Source organism: Malaya genurostris, chromosome 2 (genome assembly GCF_030247185.1).
Source record: "Malaya genurostris strain Urasoe2022 chromosome 2, Malgen_1.1, whole genome shotgun sequence".
Classification (NCBI taxonomy): Eukaryota; Metazoa; Arthropoda; class Insecta; order Diptera; family Culicidae; genus Malaya; species Malaya genurostris.
In genome coordinates, this window is record NC_080571.1 from 287787961 (window position 1) to 287804912 (window position 16952).

General features: G+C 39.2%; 1 protein-coding gene across 1 annotated transcript in view; it reads left to right on the top strand.

The window, feature by feature from the left end:
* LOC131430452 (GATA zinc finger domain-containing protein 7) overlaps nt 1-15817 on the top strand; it is a 242298-nt gene extending 226481 nt beyond the window's left edge. Inside the window, exon 9 of the mRNA XM_058595464.1 lies at nt 550-15817. Coding sequence (XP_058451447.1) covers nt 550-1718 — 1169 coding nt within the window. The 3' untranslated portion in view covers nt 1719-15817. The remainder of the gene's footprint in view (nt 1-549) is intronic.
* Nucleotides 15818-16952: the final 1135 nt, after the last annotated feature.

Consider the following 16952-nt stretch of genomic DNA (forward strand, 5'->3'; position numbering starts at 1 on the left):
ATTTACATAAAACTGAAACGCTAAACGTGGTGCTGTTGTCAAGAGAATTAGTGGACATTTGTTGACACCGAAAGTTTGCTCAGGAATTTAGTCTGTATGGATTACTATTGTTTTTGCTTGTTGTTGTTTCTATGTTTCAACCAGATTCTGCCTTGCTGATGAAAAGGTTAGACCAGACGCTAATGTGATTGTAAAATACGCTTGTACCTTGCTGTGCTTGCTGTGTAATGGGTGGTTGGTTATTTTCACATTTTAGCCGTAACAATCATTCATCTTTCTGTCTGTGGTGTCATTAATCTTTGAATAATCAATTTCATAACTTCCATTAAACTCCTCGTATTCGCTCAATGGTACCATTTCGCTGTCCGTCAATCTCATGCTCTTCCGGGCAAAGCTTTTGCCAATAGATTCTAGTGGGCTCTCGCTCTCATATCTCCATTAATTAGCCATCCAGATCAAGAACACACAACAAACCTATTAAGCTATTCCTTCTCAGTACTGCCACAGACCAGACCCAGTACTAACGCCAAACTTACCACCCACCAACAGGGTCCACAACCGACGGCATCCGTCACCATCACCACAACTCCATTGCCACCACAACAACCCACGACAGCAACATCGGTGTCGACCGGAACAACGGTCACAATCAACCGGTTGTCATCCATCAACAGCTGGCCGGTAATCATCTTCATAACTCTCACGATGGCGGTGGCATGAGTCGGTCATCACTGCTGCTGCCGCCGCCACAACCGCCGTTGGTGGTGGCTGCCGAAGCGCTAAAAACGCCCGTCAACACAAAATCGCCCATTAAAAAATCGGCCTCGGCGGTGGAAGCGGTGGTCACCAGTGCCGCCCATAAAATCAACAGCAAACTGCGACGAATGTCGACCAACGCGATCTTTAGCTTTAGTGCTTATAACAGTAATAACACTAACTGTAAGTCTAACATTAAACCTAGTACTAGTAGCAGTGTTAGCGTTAGTAGCAATAAATGTGATATTTTCAATCCATTGTCGTCGCGGCCAAATGACCAGCAACAACAACAACAACAACAACAGCCAAACGGCGGTGGCAAAGGGTCAAACCCTTCGAGTCCGCTCGCAAGTCCAACCAAACTGGTTGGCCGTAGCATTAGCAATGATCCGACCGCTGCCGGCACGACCGACGGTGGACTTCTCGGTAGCAGCACTGCCGAAGAACCGAGACGAGATTCGCTACCCATTATCGGTGGTCTGCTGTCGTCGTTTTCGTCCTCCTCGGTGTCATCCTCGAACTCATCCTCGCTTTCGTCGTCCACTTTCGGAATGGGGGCAGGCAATGCCGGCCACGGTCCGATTCCGATTCCCAAAACCAACAAACTGAAGAGTTTGTTCTCCGTTAGCTCCTGCTATGGCAATGGGTTCTCCGGTAGGGATCCCGACGACGACGACGACGACCACGACAACACTGAAAATGGTGACGGTACAAAACGTGGCGGCGGCTCTGTGGTGGACAACGGTGGTAATGTTGACGATCACGACGACAACGACGACGACGGTGACACGGGGCACGTCGTCGATGTTGGCAGCGGCGGCGGCGGCGGCGGCGGAGGTGGTGTTGACCAGCTACGCAAGCTGGTCGGTGGCTGTGCCAGCAACAGCGACAGCGGTCGGAGTAGTACCGAGATTGCAACCGAGTACCCCGCCGACAATGGCTGCCTGAAAGATCTGGTTTAGGTTTGTTTCCGTTTTATTTTTTTGAGGTGGTGTTTCTTTCGTTGCCCGTGTTTGACTTGTTTCGTCACTCTGACTACTGCAGTGCCGTAGGATTATTGTTTGGCCATTAACGCGGTCCGTTCTAAAACACGGAAATCCATCACTTTGAAAAGCAATTCGAAAATAGTTGCACCAACGTTATTTTTCCAATATCGTGAATAAAGTTGGTACCCTCGTTGTGTGAAAAAATATTGCGTCTAGAAGCAAGCTTCCAGTGTTTTACTATCTTGATAAAAAAGTTCCCGGAATTAATTCAGAAAATTCAAAATACAAGATTATTCATCAAAATGATCCTGTCCCCTTCAAAGTACTCTCCATCGACTGCAGCACACTCATGCCAGGCGCTTGATCCAACCCCCGAAACATTTTTTTATATTCAGTTTTCGGTATGGCCATCAGCAGTGGTGGTAAATTGCGAACCGAACGCCGATGCTTCTGAAAATTTACTCAAAAATGTTCACCGAGCGTAAGCATGCGATAGGTTCGAAAACTATTCCCTCGGTTAATGCGAAGGTGTTCTGTGCTCGGTGTTCGGCGAAGCAATCTGATTCGAACCGTTCGGTTGGCGGACCATCGGCGAGGGCCGAGTAAACTGCGTTCGATACGATGGTTTGTTGATTTCAGTTCTCGCATCCTGGTTTTGAAATTATCAATGCACACGTGATCAGCTCAAAAAGAAATTCTTTTGCTCGATTGATAGAACGATCAAAAGCAATTGAAATGGCATTATTTTGGACATTATCAGTGTGTGTGTAGGGTGGCTCGATATGGAAAATAGTAAGTTTTGGATCTTTTGCAAATTTTATAGTTTTGGTTATAGAATCTATAACAATAAGAATTGAATATTTTGGAACATTTCAGCAATCGTAGAGTGGCTCAATATGAAAAGGGATTTTTTTTACTCTTGCAAATTCGATGTTTAATAAACTGGTGAGTCAATAGCAAAGAAAATTAAGTAATTTCAGGTATTTTCAACGAGCGTATTTAAATTTGATGTTCTATTGATTGTTGAATCAATAGCAGTTCAACTTGCATAATTTTAGACATTTTCAGAGAGCGTAGAGTGGCGAAATTTGATTTTTTTTATTTTTTTTACTAATTCGATGATTTATTAAATAGTAAAAAATCTTTGGAAATTATCTGCCACCGTAGGGTTTTTCTATTCGAAAAATTGTAAAATTTTTGACTAATATCAAATCGATGGTTTGTTGATTGTTGGATCAATAGCAGTTCGAATTGAATAATTTTGGGCATTTTCGGTGAGTGTAGGATGGCGCAATATGAAAACTTGTAAATATTTTGACTTCTGCTGATAAAATGTTTCATTTAATAGTGAATTAATAACAATTACAAATTGCTCATTTTTTAGATTTTCAGGGACCATAGGATGGTTCTATCTGTATAATGGTAATGTTTTTGACTAATGTCAATTCGATGCTCTATTGATTGATGAATTAATAGCAGTTCAAATAAGATGATTTTCATGATGATGATAGGAACATTTTCAGCGATCGTAGGGGGGTTTAATATAAAAATTTGAAAATATTTTGATTTTTGGTATTTTAATGTTCAATAGATGAGCGAATCAGTAGCAGGTAGAATTGGATGATTTTGGACGTTTCTAGCGAGCGGGCGACGTTTGTTAATTTTGGATATTCTCAGCGAGCGCTGGATGGCTTAATATAGACATTGCAATTTTTAAACTATTTACAATTTCATGCCAGCGGTAATGCGGGAACCGAGCACCAATGGTTTATACATATTTGTTTAGAAATGTTTTTCTAGCAAAAATATGCAAAAGCTGTTCATTCGGTTTATGGTAAAGTTCGCTTGTTGTTCGGCGGAGCAATATGTACCAAACCATTCTGTTGGCAGACCATCGGCGAAGGTAAATTGAGCTCTATTCGATGCGTAGTTTTATTATTTATGGTTCGATGAAACGCCTACCTACAGCATCAAAACTAAATTCTATTTCAGTTGATGAACAAAGCAATAGCGCGGTAAAAATTACAATCAAAATCACAGGCACTTCGACGATTTGCATGTTTAAATCCGATGGTTCACCACCACTACTATTTATATATTAATCAATACAGCATCCGATTTCGAAAAATAGTTCACAATTTCTCATATAAAGCTGCCTTACCACCGAACAAAATACTTAAAATTCTAATATTCCAATTGCTATCTATTAAACATTGAATTAGCAAAAGGTAAAGTATTCCCAAATTTTTGTATTAAGCCATTCCACGCCCACAAGATATGTATAAAATTATTCTATTCGAATTTAATTCATTCATCAATCAATAAAGCATCGGATCTGCAAATTCAAATACTAACATTTTTCAAATAGGACCTATTGATTCACCAATTAATAGGACATTGAATCGACATTACTCAAAAATTTTAAAATTTTCCGAATAGCACCACCATACGCTCGTCGAAAATGCAGAAAATTATCAAATTTACATTGCTCTTGATTCACTATTAAATGAAAAATGAAATCAGCAAAAGTCTACATATATGCAAATTTTCATATTGCACCAGCCTACGCTCGATAAAAATTTAAAAAATTATCAACAGACCATCGAATTAGTCTAAGATACAATTTCTGTCGATTTTTCAAATAGAACCACCCTACGGTCGCTGAAAATGTCCAAAATTGTTAAATTTTAATTGCTTTTGAATTAATATTTAATTAAACATCAAATTAGCAAAAATCAAAAAAATTACAAATTTTCATATTGCGCCACCCCCGTTTGCTGAAAATGTAAAACATTATCCAATTCGAACTGCTATTTATTCACTAACCAATAGAGCATCGAAATGACATTAGTCAAAAAAATTTCTATTTTCTATATACAGAGGCACCCTACGCTCATTGTAAATACCCAAAATTACTCAATTACCGTACGCTCGCTGAGAATGTATAAAATTACCATACACTGCTAAGCTACCCACACACTGAAACGTACAGCCGCAGCTGACAAAGTTCGGTTCATCCGAAGCAACAGCCTATAGTACTCAAATCGAATGTTCATGAACATACTAGTAACGATAGGTTCACAAAACAAAGGAATCGGTTCTTTCACCATCAGCATCGCTTCTTGGTTCGGCGATGCTTGCTCGAACGATGGTATCGGCAAATTCATACTCGCGATGGTGGTTCGCTTTTTGGTTCGGAACGAACACGTTTTGCGTGTTCGGAATCGATGCTTTACCACCACTGGCCATCAGAGCCATCTGCGATTTTTCCGTAATCTCATTTCGGGTGCTGAAACGCATTTCACGGAGCGGTTTCTTGAGTCGACCGAATAGGAAAAAGTCACACGGAGCCAAATCAGGTGAATCCGGTGGTTGCGCGATGTTGTTCGTTTCGTTTTTATCCAAATGTTCACGGATAACGATGACATTGTGTGACGGTGCGTTATTGTGGTGCAAAATCCATGAGTTTTTTCTTTTATTAAATTTTTTTATTCAGGTCAATTTGCGTACAAGCTTTTTACGTGGCCGAATGAGTCATGTTTTTATTAGATAAATAATTTTTTTTACCGTTAGATCTCGTTGTCACCCTTTTTCTAGGGGGGAGAGGAGCTTCCATTTTTATATTGCGATAATTGAGGGGCACTTTGTCCGTGGCTTGTCGCTGCACAGTGATGCCTCTTCATACAAAAGTTGGCAAAAACCATAAATACGTCGATAAACGTCAGCTGGATGATTTTTTATTAATAATTTGAGGTCTCTGAATATATTTTCATCTTGATAATGTATGAAAAAATATTCGATCCACCTAAAAGTGACATGATGCTCCTTTCGCTATGGACCGGAAAATGACGACTTTTTTAAAATAAATTAACTTGTGTATTTTTATTTATTTCGTGATTGATTGGGAGCTTTAACTAATGTTTCAAATAATGATTAAACCTGTGATGAAAATGTATACACAGAGAAAAAAAACTTTTCCTGATATCTTGAAAATATCAATTTTCTCCAGAAGGGCTTATCTTAATATTTTTTTTCTGATATGTTGTAACATACAACTGATGTAGTTTATTGCACTATGATTGAAGATGGGAGAGTAATAAACAAAAAAGTGCGTTTTTTTTGTTTATAACAAAAATGCTAATTTTTGGAAAACGCTCTGCATTTTGCATTTTTTAAGTTTTTCGACTTTATGAAAGAACACAAACACAAGTACAAACTAAAATTTGGTTGAATATTAACGCTTTACTAATAATAGTGGATTTTTATTATGTTACAGTTTTTTATTAAATTATGTAAAATGAAAAAATACGAAAAAAATGACGCTGAGCAAACATGCTTAGTTTGCTTAGTTTTAGTGGTTCGAATATGGGAATTTTTATATGGATTACAAGAAAGTTCCGGAGAACATAAAAAGTGCATGTGCATGTGGGATCAACGGGGCGCTATTTATTATGAGCTACTCAATTGCGTTTGGACAGAGCATTGCATGAAAAGTGGACGCAATATGAAGATCTTCATGGCATAGTATTTTTGCTTCATGACAATGCAAGACTCCATGCTTTGAAAGTTGTAGAAGTTTTTTTTTATAATCGCTGCAATGAAAAGTTCTGCCCAGCCGCCATTTTTACCTGACATTGTTCCATACGGTTACCATTTGCTCCAATCCATGACACATGACTTGTCAGGTCAGTTTCAAAAACTACGACACCACCAAAAATTGGATCGATTCATTTGTCGAATCTGAGGAAAAGGAATTTTTCAAACGTGGTATTCGAGTCTTAGTGGTGGTATATAACGATGGACTATACTTTGAAAAACGATGGACTATACATTGGAAAACGGTATGTTATAAATAATCTGATTTCATTTATCATAAAGCCGTTTATTTAAATTTTACTGACACCGACTTCAGTTACAAAAGTCTGGCCCATGTTTCTGTTCTGTGATTTTCATCGTCGACCCCGCAAACTATTGAAAATAACCTTCAAGGTGCAGAAATGTGCAAGATCGCATAGTGGTTTCTGAAAAGTAGAGAAAAAATGCTATAAAATCAAATACAATTGAACAGTGGCAGCCCTTTCCTACCTATATAGGACTCTAATCGCAAAACATCGTCATTGCGCCATATATTTTGTATGGAAGGATGAAAAGAAAGTTTACAATACCCTATCGTTGAGAGGATAGGGTGAGATTATTTCTTATTCAAAAATTTTTATACTTTGAACTGTAATCCTTCACTTATCTGAGAATTAAAAAAAAAATAATGCAGTGCAGGAAAAAAATAAATTTATTTCTTGGATTGCTGCCACCTTGGCATCACTGTGTGCGCTGTCGCATCGTTGTTGGTTTCCGTTTTTTCTTCGCTTTCCTTGCAATTCGCAGTCCTAGGTTCGTTGTTAGTTGCTGTAGGCGCGCCTTGTTGTGCATTAATTGCAGTTCCTGGATGGTTTGATGGTGCAACAGGAGTACTGCGCTCACTAGTTTCCGTTGTTGGGCGGTTGTCCTTGTTTTTGTTTGAAGATGTCCTTTTCGCAGTTTCAGTGCATGGTTTGCCGTAGTGTGCAGGTTGTTCACAAAACTGACATGTAACCAGTTGATTTTCATACGTAATCAGCGTTTTACACGGATGTACCCCGTCTTGATCACAAATGATGTAAGATGGAATTGTTTTACGTAGTTGCATACGTACCACTCGCACGCCATTCCGGATACCGGGGAAAAAATTTCGCCATACTTCCCTTTCGATGGAAAGAACTTCACCGTACTGCGACATACTTTCCCGAACAAACTGATCGCTGGTCTGCGGGGGAAGGTCATGCACGCGTACTTCTATGGCATTATCCACCAAGTACACAGGGATTTTATATTTAACATTATCATGTGCACCCCGTTATTAACCGAAGGAAATGCAATTGCATCTCTTTCACGTTTGAACATAATGTACACCAAGGATGGCTTTTATCGTATCAAAGAACGCTCACTGGCAACTCTTCAACGATTGAATCAGTGCCATCAAAGAGAGAAGGATATCATCGCAACAACAAAAACCCGGCATGGCTCATTTAACATAGAATCGACACCAGTGCGAGAGCGAATTTCTCTCGACGACATTTCTGAGAATCAAAGGCTAGCACGCTGCTGTGGGGATCCTCTCTGAAGCAACAATCGGTCGCTTATTCTCGTTTCGCGATCCGATTCCATACAGGCAGTTGATAATTGCGATAGAATCATTTCACTATTGCCGCTTATTCTAACTATGTGCATATAACCTTTGCATAAGTTGTGTCTATGAAAATGTCTGTGAATGCTCCACACAAGGGTTTTGAAATATTGCAACCTAGTATGAGAATCATCAAGTTGAATCATTGATTCGATTTTCTGCGATAATTGTCAACTAGTGATTCTCTCTTGGTAAATTCCTCACAGCACCAATGATTATCAGACTGTAATTTTTTTAAGTGCTGTGAAATACTCAGAGTATGAAGTGGAGCGAAGAAATGTAGAAAAATTCTCTCACGGTTCATGAATTTAGAGACTCGAGTTCTTGTAGCATCTTCTACCGGATTGGAAATGTTGTATACAATATAGATAGCAATATAGCAGCTTCTGTCAAATTTTCGGCAATCACCAACACTGAAGTACACACAGTTAGACGCCTTGTTGAATTGAATCTCACTTACATCATTAACGTTTAGATGCATTCGTTTCTTAAGCACGATTTTAATTTCGGTTGCTGCTGGTCTAACTTTGCAGCGCTTTAAATCAATACAAATGAATTTGGTCTTGTAGGCCAAGTTTCAGACTTTGTTAAATCGTATTTGCCCATTTCGTACACTCTATTGTTCACTACACTGTATTGTCTTTGTTTCTATCGTCTCGACCGTAAACGATTTGCGACTGTGTCGGATGAGATGCGAGTACGAACTGAAAATCTACGAGTTGTTTGCCAACAAATCTGGTCTTTTTCGGTGAATTGCTTCACGCAAACGTCTCACAACGCTCAAATAATACTCCTTGTTGACGGTCTGGCCTTGTTGAAGGAATTCATGGTACACAACACCCTTGTAATCGCCTAGCGCTTCACTCATCATCATTCACAGACTCACGGCCCATCTCTGAAACGTTCGTGCCACTGATAAACGACTGCTTTCTTCAGTGTATCGTTGCCGAAACACTTTCCTACCGTTTGAAACCGTTTTTAATGCAAACTCGTTGCAAATTCAATTCCATTTTGAAAATTATACAAAATCGGGGACACGCACAATCGCAGATGTCAAAATGTGTTCAAAATGAAAATCGAAGTACAACGAAAAAAATACAGACTGTACTCGAAAAACATGCAACAGACAAAACGGATCACCAGAAAATCTTTTTAAATCAGTTATTTTGGAACCTCTGAAAGAATAAATAAACACATATTAGCTATGTTTTTGCAACGTTGGTTTGTTCAACCTCCTCTCCTGAGATGAATTTCCGCACTACTGATCCGATCAGCGTCATCTTTCTTACACGCTTTCATCAACTCTTTCTTCAAATCCTTGTCGTTTTTGAAAACCATGCCTATTCTCCGAAACTGTCCCTTTACAATCGCTCAGACTGTTAAGCAACATTGACTTTGTATCACTTCATCGCTGATTTCGATGCCAAATCTCGCCAAAAGAGAATGTCACCTTCGTGGGTCCGAAGGAAGGGCAGCGGACGCTTCTGAAGGTATTCCTCTCAATATACTACATGGAATGAGACGTCCCGAGGCTTTTTATTCTTCAGTATAAACTTCTTCTTGAGTGATACAACTTCACCCATTGGTCCTCCAACATTTTGATGCGCTTTGAAATAAAAAAGATTTGACAAGGCCTTCAAAATAGACTTCCGTTTCTGCAATGAACTCAGCATTCGACGAAAATTTCTTTCTCTGGAGAAACCATTTCAGATATGGAAATAAAGACTGTTCCAGAAAGTATGGACGCACTTTGAATTCGCTGTAAAAAATTTACAAGTGTTAGATATTCAAATTTTATTCGATATACTGACTAGACTACAACAACAGATTATTCTCAACATTTGATATAGACTACAACAACAGATTATTCTCAACATTTGCTACTTAGCGATTGTAGACTAGCTGGCGCACCTTCTTGCGAACGTTCCTCATTAAATTCCGTACAAACTTCTTGGCGACAAGTTTTGACACTTTTTTCCAATCTTTTTCGAACTGTTGAATGGTTTCGGCTGCCGAGACATGTTTCCTAAGATGTGCCTTCGTTAAAGCCCAAAATTGCTCAATTGGTCGAAGTTGTGGGCAATTTGGTGGTTTCATGTCTTTTGGAACGAAAGTGACATTTTTGGTAGTATACCATTCTACCGTTGATTTCGAGTAGTGGCAAGAAGCAAGATCTGGCCAGAAGACAACAGGACCCTTGTGGCATCGAATCATGGGTAGAAGTCGTTTTTGTAAACATTCCCTGATGTATATTTAGCTGTTCATTGAAGCAGTGGTGATGAAGGGTTTCGAAATCTTACCGCAGCTACAAATTGCTTGCCAGACCATAACTTTCTTACCAAATTTTTCGACTTCGATCGATTTCTCGGACTGGTTTAACACTTTCCCTTCTCGCACCGTATAATATTGTGGTCCCGGCAAGGATTTGTAATCGAGTTTCACGTAGGTTTCGTCGTCCATGCTTTCGAACTCTCGGCCTGATCGATGCTTCTTGTTTCGGACTACGTTTTGGTTGTTTCTGCTTCTGATAGGTTCGAAGATTCAAACGTTCTTTAGCACGAAGAACATTTGACTTCGAAGTATTCGCTTTTTTGGCCACATCCCGAACTGAAACCTTCTTCTTTTGCTCGAACGCCTTCAGTATACGAGGTCTGTTCAAAAAGTTCCCGGAATTTTTTAATTGCGCGCGTCTGGAGAGTCCGGTGGTCAAAATTTTTTTTTATTGTGTTGGTACATATGTCCCTAATGTATGGTGAAATTTTCAGCTGTATTCATTGTTTACATTCTGCCTTGTAGCGGCTGGTGTAGACGTGTTTTTTTTGAGCTCGGCGATTTTTGTTAGTTTAAACAATGGAAGAATTGAAGAATTTGTATTAAATTTTGGTGAAAAATGAAATAAAGTGTAACCAAGTGTGCGAAATGTTACAGAGAGCCTACGGTGAGTCTGCTATGAAAAAAACAAGTGTTTACGAGTGGTATAAGCGTTTCCAAGATGGCCGCGAAGACGTTGAAGACGACGAAGGCTCCGGTCGACCCAGCACGTCAATAATCGATGAAAATGTGGGAAAAGTGGAAAAAATGATTATGGATGATCGCCGAATCACTATTAGAGAAGTTGCTGATGAAGTTGGCATATCAGTTGGCTCATGCCATCATATTTTTTCAAATGTTTTGGGCATGAAACGAGTGGCAGCAAAATTCGTTCCAAAACTGCTGAATTTTGATCAAAAAAACAAACGCATTACCATCGCTCAGGAGCTGTTAAACGACGTCAACGACGATCCAAATTTACTTGAAAGGGTCATAACTGATGATGAAACATGGGTGTACGGTTATGATGTCGAAACAAAAGCACAATCGTCCACGTGGAAGCACCCAACGTCACCAAGACAAAAATCGCCGAGCTCAACAAAACACGTCTACACCAGCCGCTACAAGACAGAATGTAAACAATGAATACAGCTGAAAATTTCACCATACATTAGGGACATATGTTCCAACACAATAAAAATAAAAATTGACCACCGGACTCTCCAGACGCGCGCAATTAAAAAATTCCGGGGACTTTTTGAACAGACTTCGTACGTTTATCCAGCTGAGGGTTAGTAGGACCTTTTTTTCGACCCGTTTTCGGTTTATCCTCAAAGGCGTTATCCTCACCGAACTTCCTGATTGCATTTCGCACGGCTTTTTCACTTACTCCTTCCATTTTTGCTATCCTTCTCAGTGACAGTCCGCATTCTCTACACCATTTGTGCACAATTTTTCGACGTTGTTCTGCTGAAAGTCCACGCATTTCGAAACAAACTAATGAAAACGAATAAACAACTGCAGAACTGGTAAGAGAAGAGTGCAAACAACAGGACGCAGCCATAAAAATAGACGGATTCTGAACCATTGCGAAATGGCAGCGGTTTTTGGTTGCGTCCATACTTTCTGGGACAGTCTTTAGGTAATAGTCGTTGGGGGTCAGGTCTGGAGAATACGAGGGATGGTGGGCCAATCCGTACCGCAAATCATTCAATTTTACCGTTGCTTTTATGCATGAATGCGCCGGTGCATCTTTTCCCATAGCTTGATTAAAACTAGAACTCGTCTGACACGATCAGCTGTTATTTAAACAAAAGTGGATAGATTGTCATGAAATTTGGTATTGGGTCAGTCTAGAGGCTTGTTCTCAACCAAAATATACACGGTTCGCAACTATTCACGTCTTTTCTGTGAAAGGCCCGGGACTTTTCATTTCATGTAGTATTTGAACGTGGATGGTGCCGGTCGTTATGTAGTATGGCTTGCTGAATTTACCGCACCCATAGATCGCTTGCCACATCAAGTACTTTTTTTAAAAACTGTGTCGACTATTTTTTTCCAAAACTCGAAAAACGGCTGTCTCAGTCTTATAATACAAACGAACGTTGTTTACTGTCCGACGTTTCGGCCTCTGGTGTAGGCCTTTTTCAAGGAAAACTGGAAAATTTTGTATGGTGTTACATTGACAAAAACAAAAACATTGACAAAAACAAATAATACAATGTAAAAACTTACTAAAGTCTATCGTTTATAGTCAAAATGTCGATTTCTGACGCTACGTTGTCTGGTCAATTTTAGAACATGCTTTAAGATCATTTAAGGTCATTTACATAAATTCTGCATCAAAAATTATGAATTTTGAATCGAAAATTATTTGAATTTTTCAAAACTTCTCCGGAACATCCTGGCGGTCCTATCCGGTGAAAAACTTCAGGCCGAGGATCATCAAACAGTACAAAAATAAGGTTAAAATCTTGACAGAATAAACTTGGATTTAAACAAATTTGCTGTTAGTTCAATCCAAGATGCATTTTTTATTCATTATTAGTCATCTTAAAACTAATTACAGTTACCTTATTAGGCTGCATGAAGAAAATACGAATTTTTAAGTTTACCCCAGCCATTGGGGTCTGTGTAGACTTCTTTGCAACCGATTTGGCTGCTTTTGTTCAAGGTTTTCGATTTTTTTTTCTATAGTTGTAGTTGTTGTTGTTTATATTGAATTCTCTCTTCATGAGAGCCCAATATCGCTCGATAGGAATAAATGGATATGCCTTTTTCGGTACAACTTTTGCTCCATTCGCTGTATAACATTCCGAAACATCTTTGGCACAAGATGCCAAATCACGCCAGAGTAGCGAGGGAGCGACATGGTTGCGTAGGAATGGTAACAATCGCTTCTTCATGGTATTCTTCCCGATATATTTTCTTTTTTTACCGTTCCGATAGTCAGGAAGCTTTGGCTTACCCAACCACAGTTGCATATTACCTGCCAAATCAAATATTTTCTTAGGAAACGGCTTTTTTTTATGGTTCGGTACAGATTTTACCTTGAACGACTACATATCTTGCCCGGTGCTTGAAAGTATGCACGAATGTTGGAGACATTTCTATTTTTCCACAGTCACAGTACGCACCGATAGATCTGGTCTCTTCTGCAATATTGGCTTCACCTTCGCGACCTTCTGGTGGTTCATGAGATCCGTTTTTGTTCCGCCCGGTTGTTGGCAAACGTGTATCGAAAGATTTCAGAACGTTATGGACAGTGCTTGCAGGCAAACACAGCTTTTCTGCAATTTTTCGCACCGACAGATCCGGATTTTCATTGCGACTGCACACAATTGCACACAAGCTTGTAGTATCATCAAAAATGGGTTTTATACAATGAACAGACATACGTTCGTCAGTCTGCAAAATATTTCACTCGTCGATGAAGCTCTTCCAGAGATTTTGTCTGGAACAATTCTTACCTTTTCGATGAGAAAATTGATTTTTCAAATGTCGCCGAAAACAATCTAGCAAACCGTTTAAGGGGTAAAGCTTTTCAATAATTTTCAAGGAACTTTTGCTTAGGTCTTTGTCAAAAGTTAGAAAGAGTTAGAGTTAAAATGGCAAACTGATGATGCAAATTATCCTGCTCAATGTTTTTTTGTCACCAGATTCTAATCACGAAAATGCTCTAACAAAGAAGAGATGTGGCGTTTTTTGTTCGACTGAAAACCGTTTTAGTCGCAGTAAAATAGGTGAAGGATGGATTTACTGTTCGAAAGCATAAGGTTGTTCATTGCAGCCCCAAACTTTGAACGGTTCTGTCGTTAGACACATTTCTGATTGAACCTTCAGTCGCATGTATGTCTTCGTCATCATCGCAAATGAAACGTGTTTGGGTATAACTTTCATCGTTTTGTACACTGCAATCGTATTTTCGATTGCCAATGAATCGATTGATGGAGAGTTGAACCTTTGGTTTAGAGCCTACGACACTGCAAAGAAACAAGTCATCATTTCAACGTCTGCTTAGTTGCCAATTCCTGCTGCTGTCGCCACTTGTTTGCAAAGCCAATCTAATTGGAAGACTTTTTCAATCGAAAGTATCATTTTTCACTGATAGTAGGCGTTGCTTTGCCGAGACTTGGAACCGGAATAGTGACCTCTCGCGACGGCCAACGGATCGAAAACTGAGCAAACAGTAATGCGATTTGTGATAAACCGACAAAGTACGAAATTGTAGCTGGTGGGAATCTCCCGCCAGTAAAAAATATTTTTAGGATAAGATAGGCTTTAAATCGGACCTTTTTTTATTTAGGAAAAAAAACTAGCAGGTCATAGGTTTCAGCGCGGAGCCAAAAACATTCGCAAAACGAATATCCCAGTGTACTTGTTTTGTTTTGTCCAATTCTGACTCCCAGCAAAATAACGATAGTTTGACACTAATAGTTAGAAGCTTTTACCGGTGCCCACGTTTAGGGTCAATAGCTGAATAGCTACTCGATGGTCGGTCATTTCATTTCACCCCAGTATACCTAACAATAGCAACCGTAGATTACTTCCACTGGAGGAGGATGCAGTTCCTTCCGTGCGAGTCGGCCTGGCAGCAGGCAAAAATACAAGATAAGCATACAAACATACAATAAATATAGGAACAATCAAATAGTTGGTATAAATTTAGCCATCGTCAAATATTTGGCACTTGATATCTGCTTCTGTTGTATCACTGCTGAGCGTGACGATTGTTGTAATCCAAAACAAAATTTAGAAATAAAATGCATAACAGATGTCTGCAAAAAGCAGATCGGAATAAAAACAATCAAAATTTGGTCACACATTCGATGTGCTCTAGGAATAGATTTGCATTGATAGAGGGAAGAATAAAATTTTTCCGTAAAATTACACGTATATACTCTAGGACTATAGGTTTTCTTTTATTCTTTTGGTTTTCGGCGAATCCTCCTTTCAAACGAGTAACGATCCAACGCGTTAGTAGTAGATAATCATTTACCAACCTACCGCAAAAATGGAATCCAGCAAACTAACAAAAACTCAAAATAGCTGTCAGTTTATTGGATGTTTAAACGTAGAAATTGACAACACGAATGGCATATAATTGTACTGAACTGGATTATTACACAAAATGATAGCAAAGCTAACTCATTTAATGGATTAAAAAAAGAACGAAACATTTATTGTCCGATCAAGAGACGAATTTCAGCGCGTACATTTGAGAATGGAAAATAAAAAGTACAAATAAATGTTAAGTAAACTCTTAAACAACAGGTTGTTTCACTTTCCCCGGGGCTGTTAATGGAGCAAGTTTTGAACTCAATTGTTTGATGACAGTTCTCACGTCTCTTTTTTTCCAATAAAATAACTGTTTTCCCTTCCCGCCAGCGTCCCGAAACGATCACAAATGCAAAGCTTATTTTCATTGAATCAATCGCACTAACATCTGAATTCTAACTTTTCTACTATTTCTTCCTTCGACATGCTTCCTTTACTAATCTACTAACACACACAAATCACACGCAAACTCGGAACCTGGATCAACAAAAACAACAGCGGTCAATTCACCGGAAAGTTTAGTTCGCTACCGACTACTATCGGAACCGGAAATAGTGACACTGCTGGCAGCGAACGGCACCGGCACCGGATTCGCTCAATCTTCGGTGACGACGACGGCGACGTCGTCCCCGCTGTCGGAACACTGCAACGTCGAGTCACCGGAACGGGAAGCATCCTCGCCAGCGGACGGTCCGACGGTCAACACTGCCACTGTCAACAGCAGCCTGGTGCAGGCGTAATAGTTTCATCTGTGTTCATCTAGCATTTTCGTATGCTTCGACGCCATTTAAAAAAAAAACAGTTCATCCTACGAAATGGTTGCCTTTCCTTTTTCAAAACAAAACCAAAAAGCTGACCGTAGACCGTAGGATTTGTCGTTATGTTTTCACTTTTTCTCATAAACTACTATTTAATCTCACACGCAAGCAAGGACAAAATGCAAACGTCACTGCGAAGGAAATCCGTTCATTGAAGCCAAAACTAACAACACGCTAACACAAACTAGTTATTAACTCATTGAAGTAGAAAGTAACAAACAAACGTAAAAGCTCTAACAAAAGATAAGAACACTGCATCCGGTACCATTTATAGACCTTTATAACTATATAAATATATATATTTATTATTAGTATTAGATTTATCTACTTACTGAGGGGAAACGAAGTTGGGCATTAGGATTCTTCTGTAAACTGCTAACAATTGGAAAAGTCGTGTTTTTTTTTGGTATCATAACAAAAACTAGACAGTGTGAATTAACACAAAACATTTATTGCAATCTGTGACAACAACAACAAAAAAAAACCAGCTGTAATCTAGTAGTAGTTGTACGTTTCGAACTGAGCGCGTTTAGAGTTGAAAGTGTACCAATAAAAAAAAAACAAACTGTGACTTTGATATCGGAATGAATCATTCGGAAACCGCGTGGTATTTGTTATTTCACTTCTGTTATTAATTTATTCTGTTCCTGTCCCTGTTTCACTGAGAGTGGCGCTAATTTTTCTACTGATTACTTTGGACTTTCACCAACGGATTGTGATTTTTTTTGTGCATATGGAACCTCGAGATGGTATTAGCAATTCAACATAAACTGCTATTGCACTAATTAGTTAACAACGAAAGGT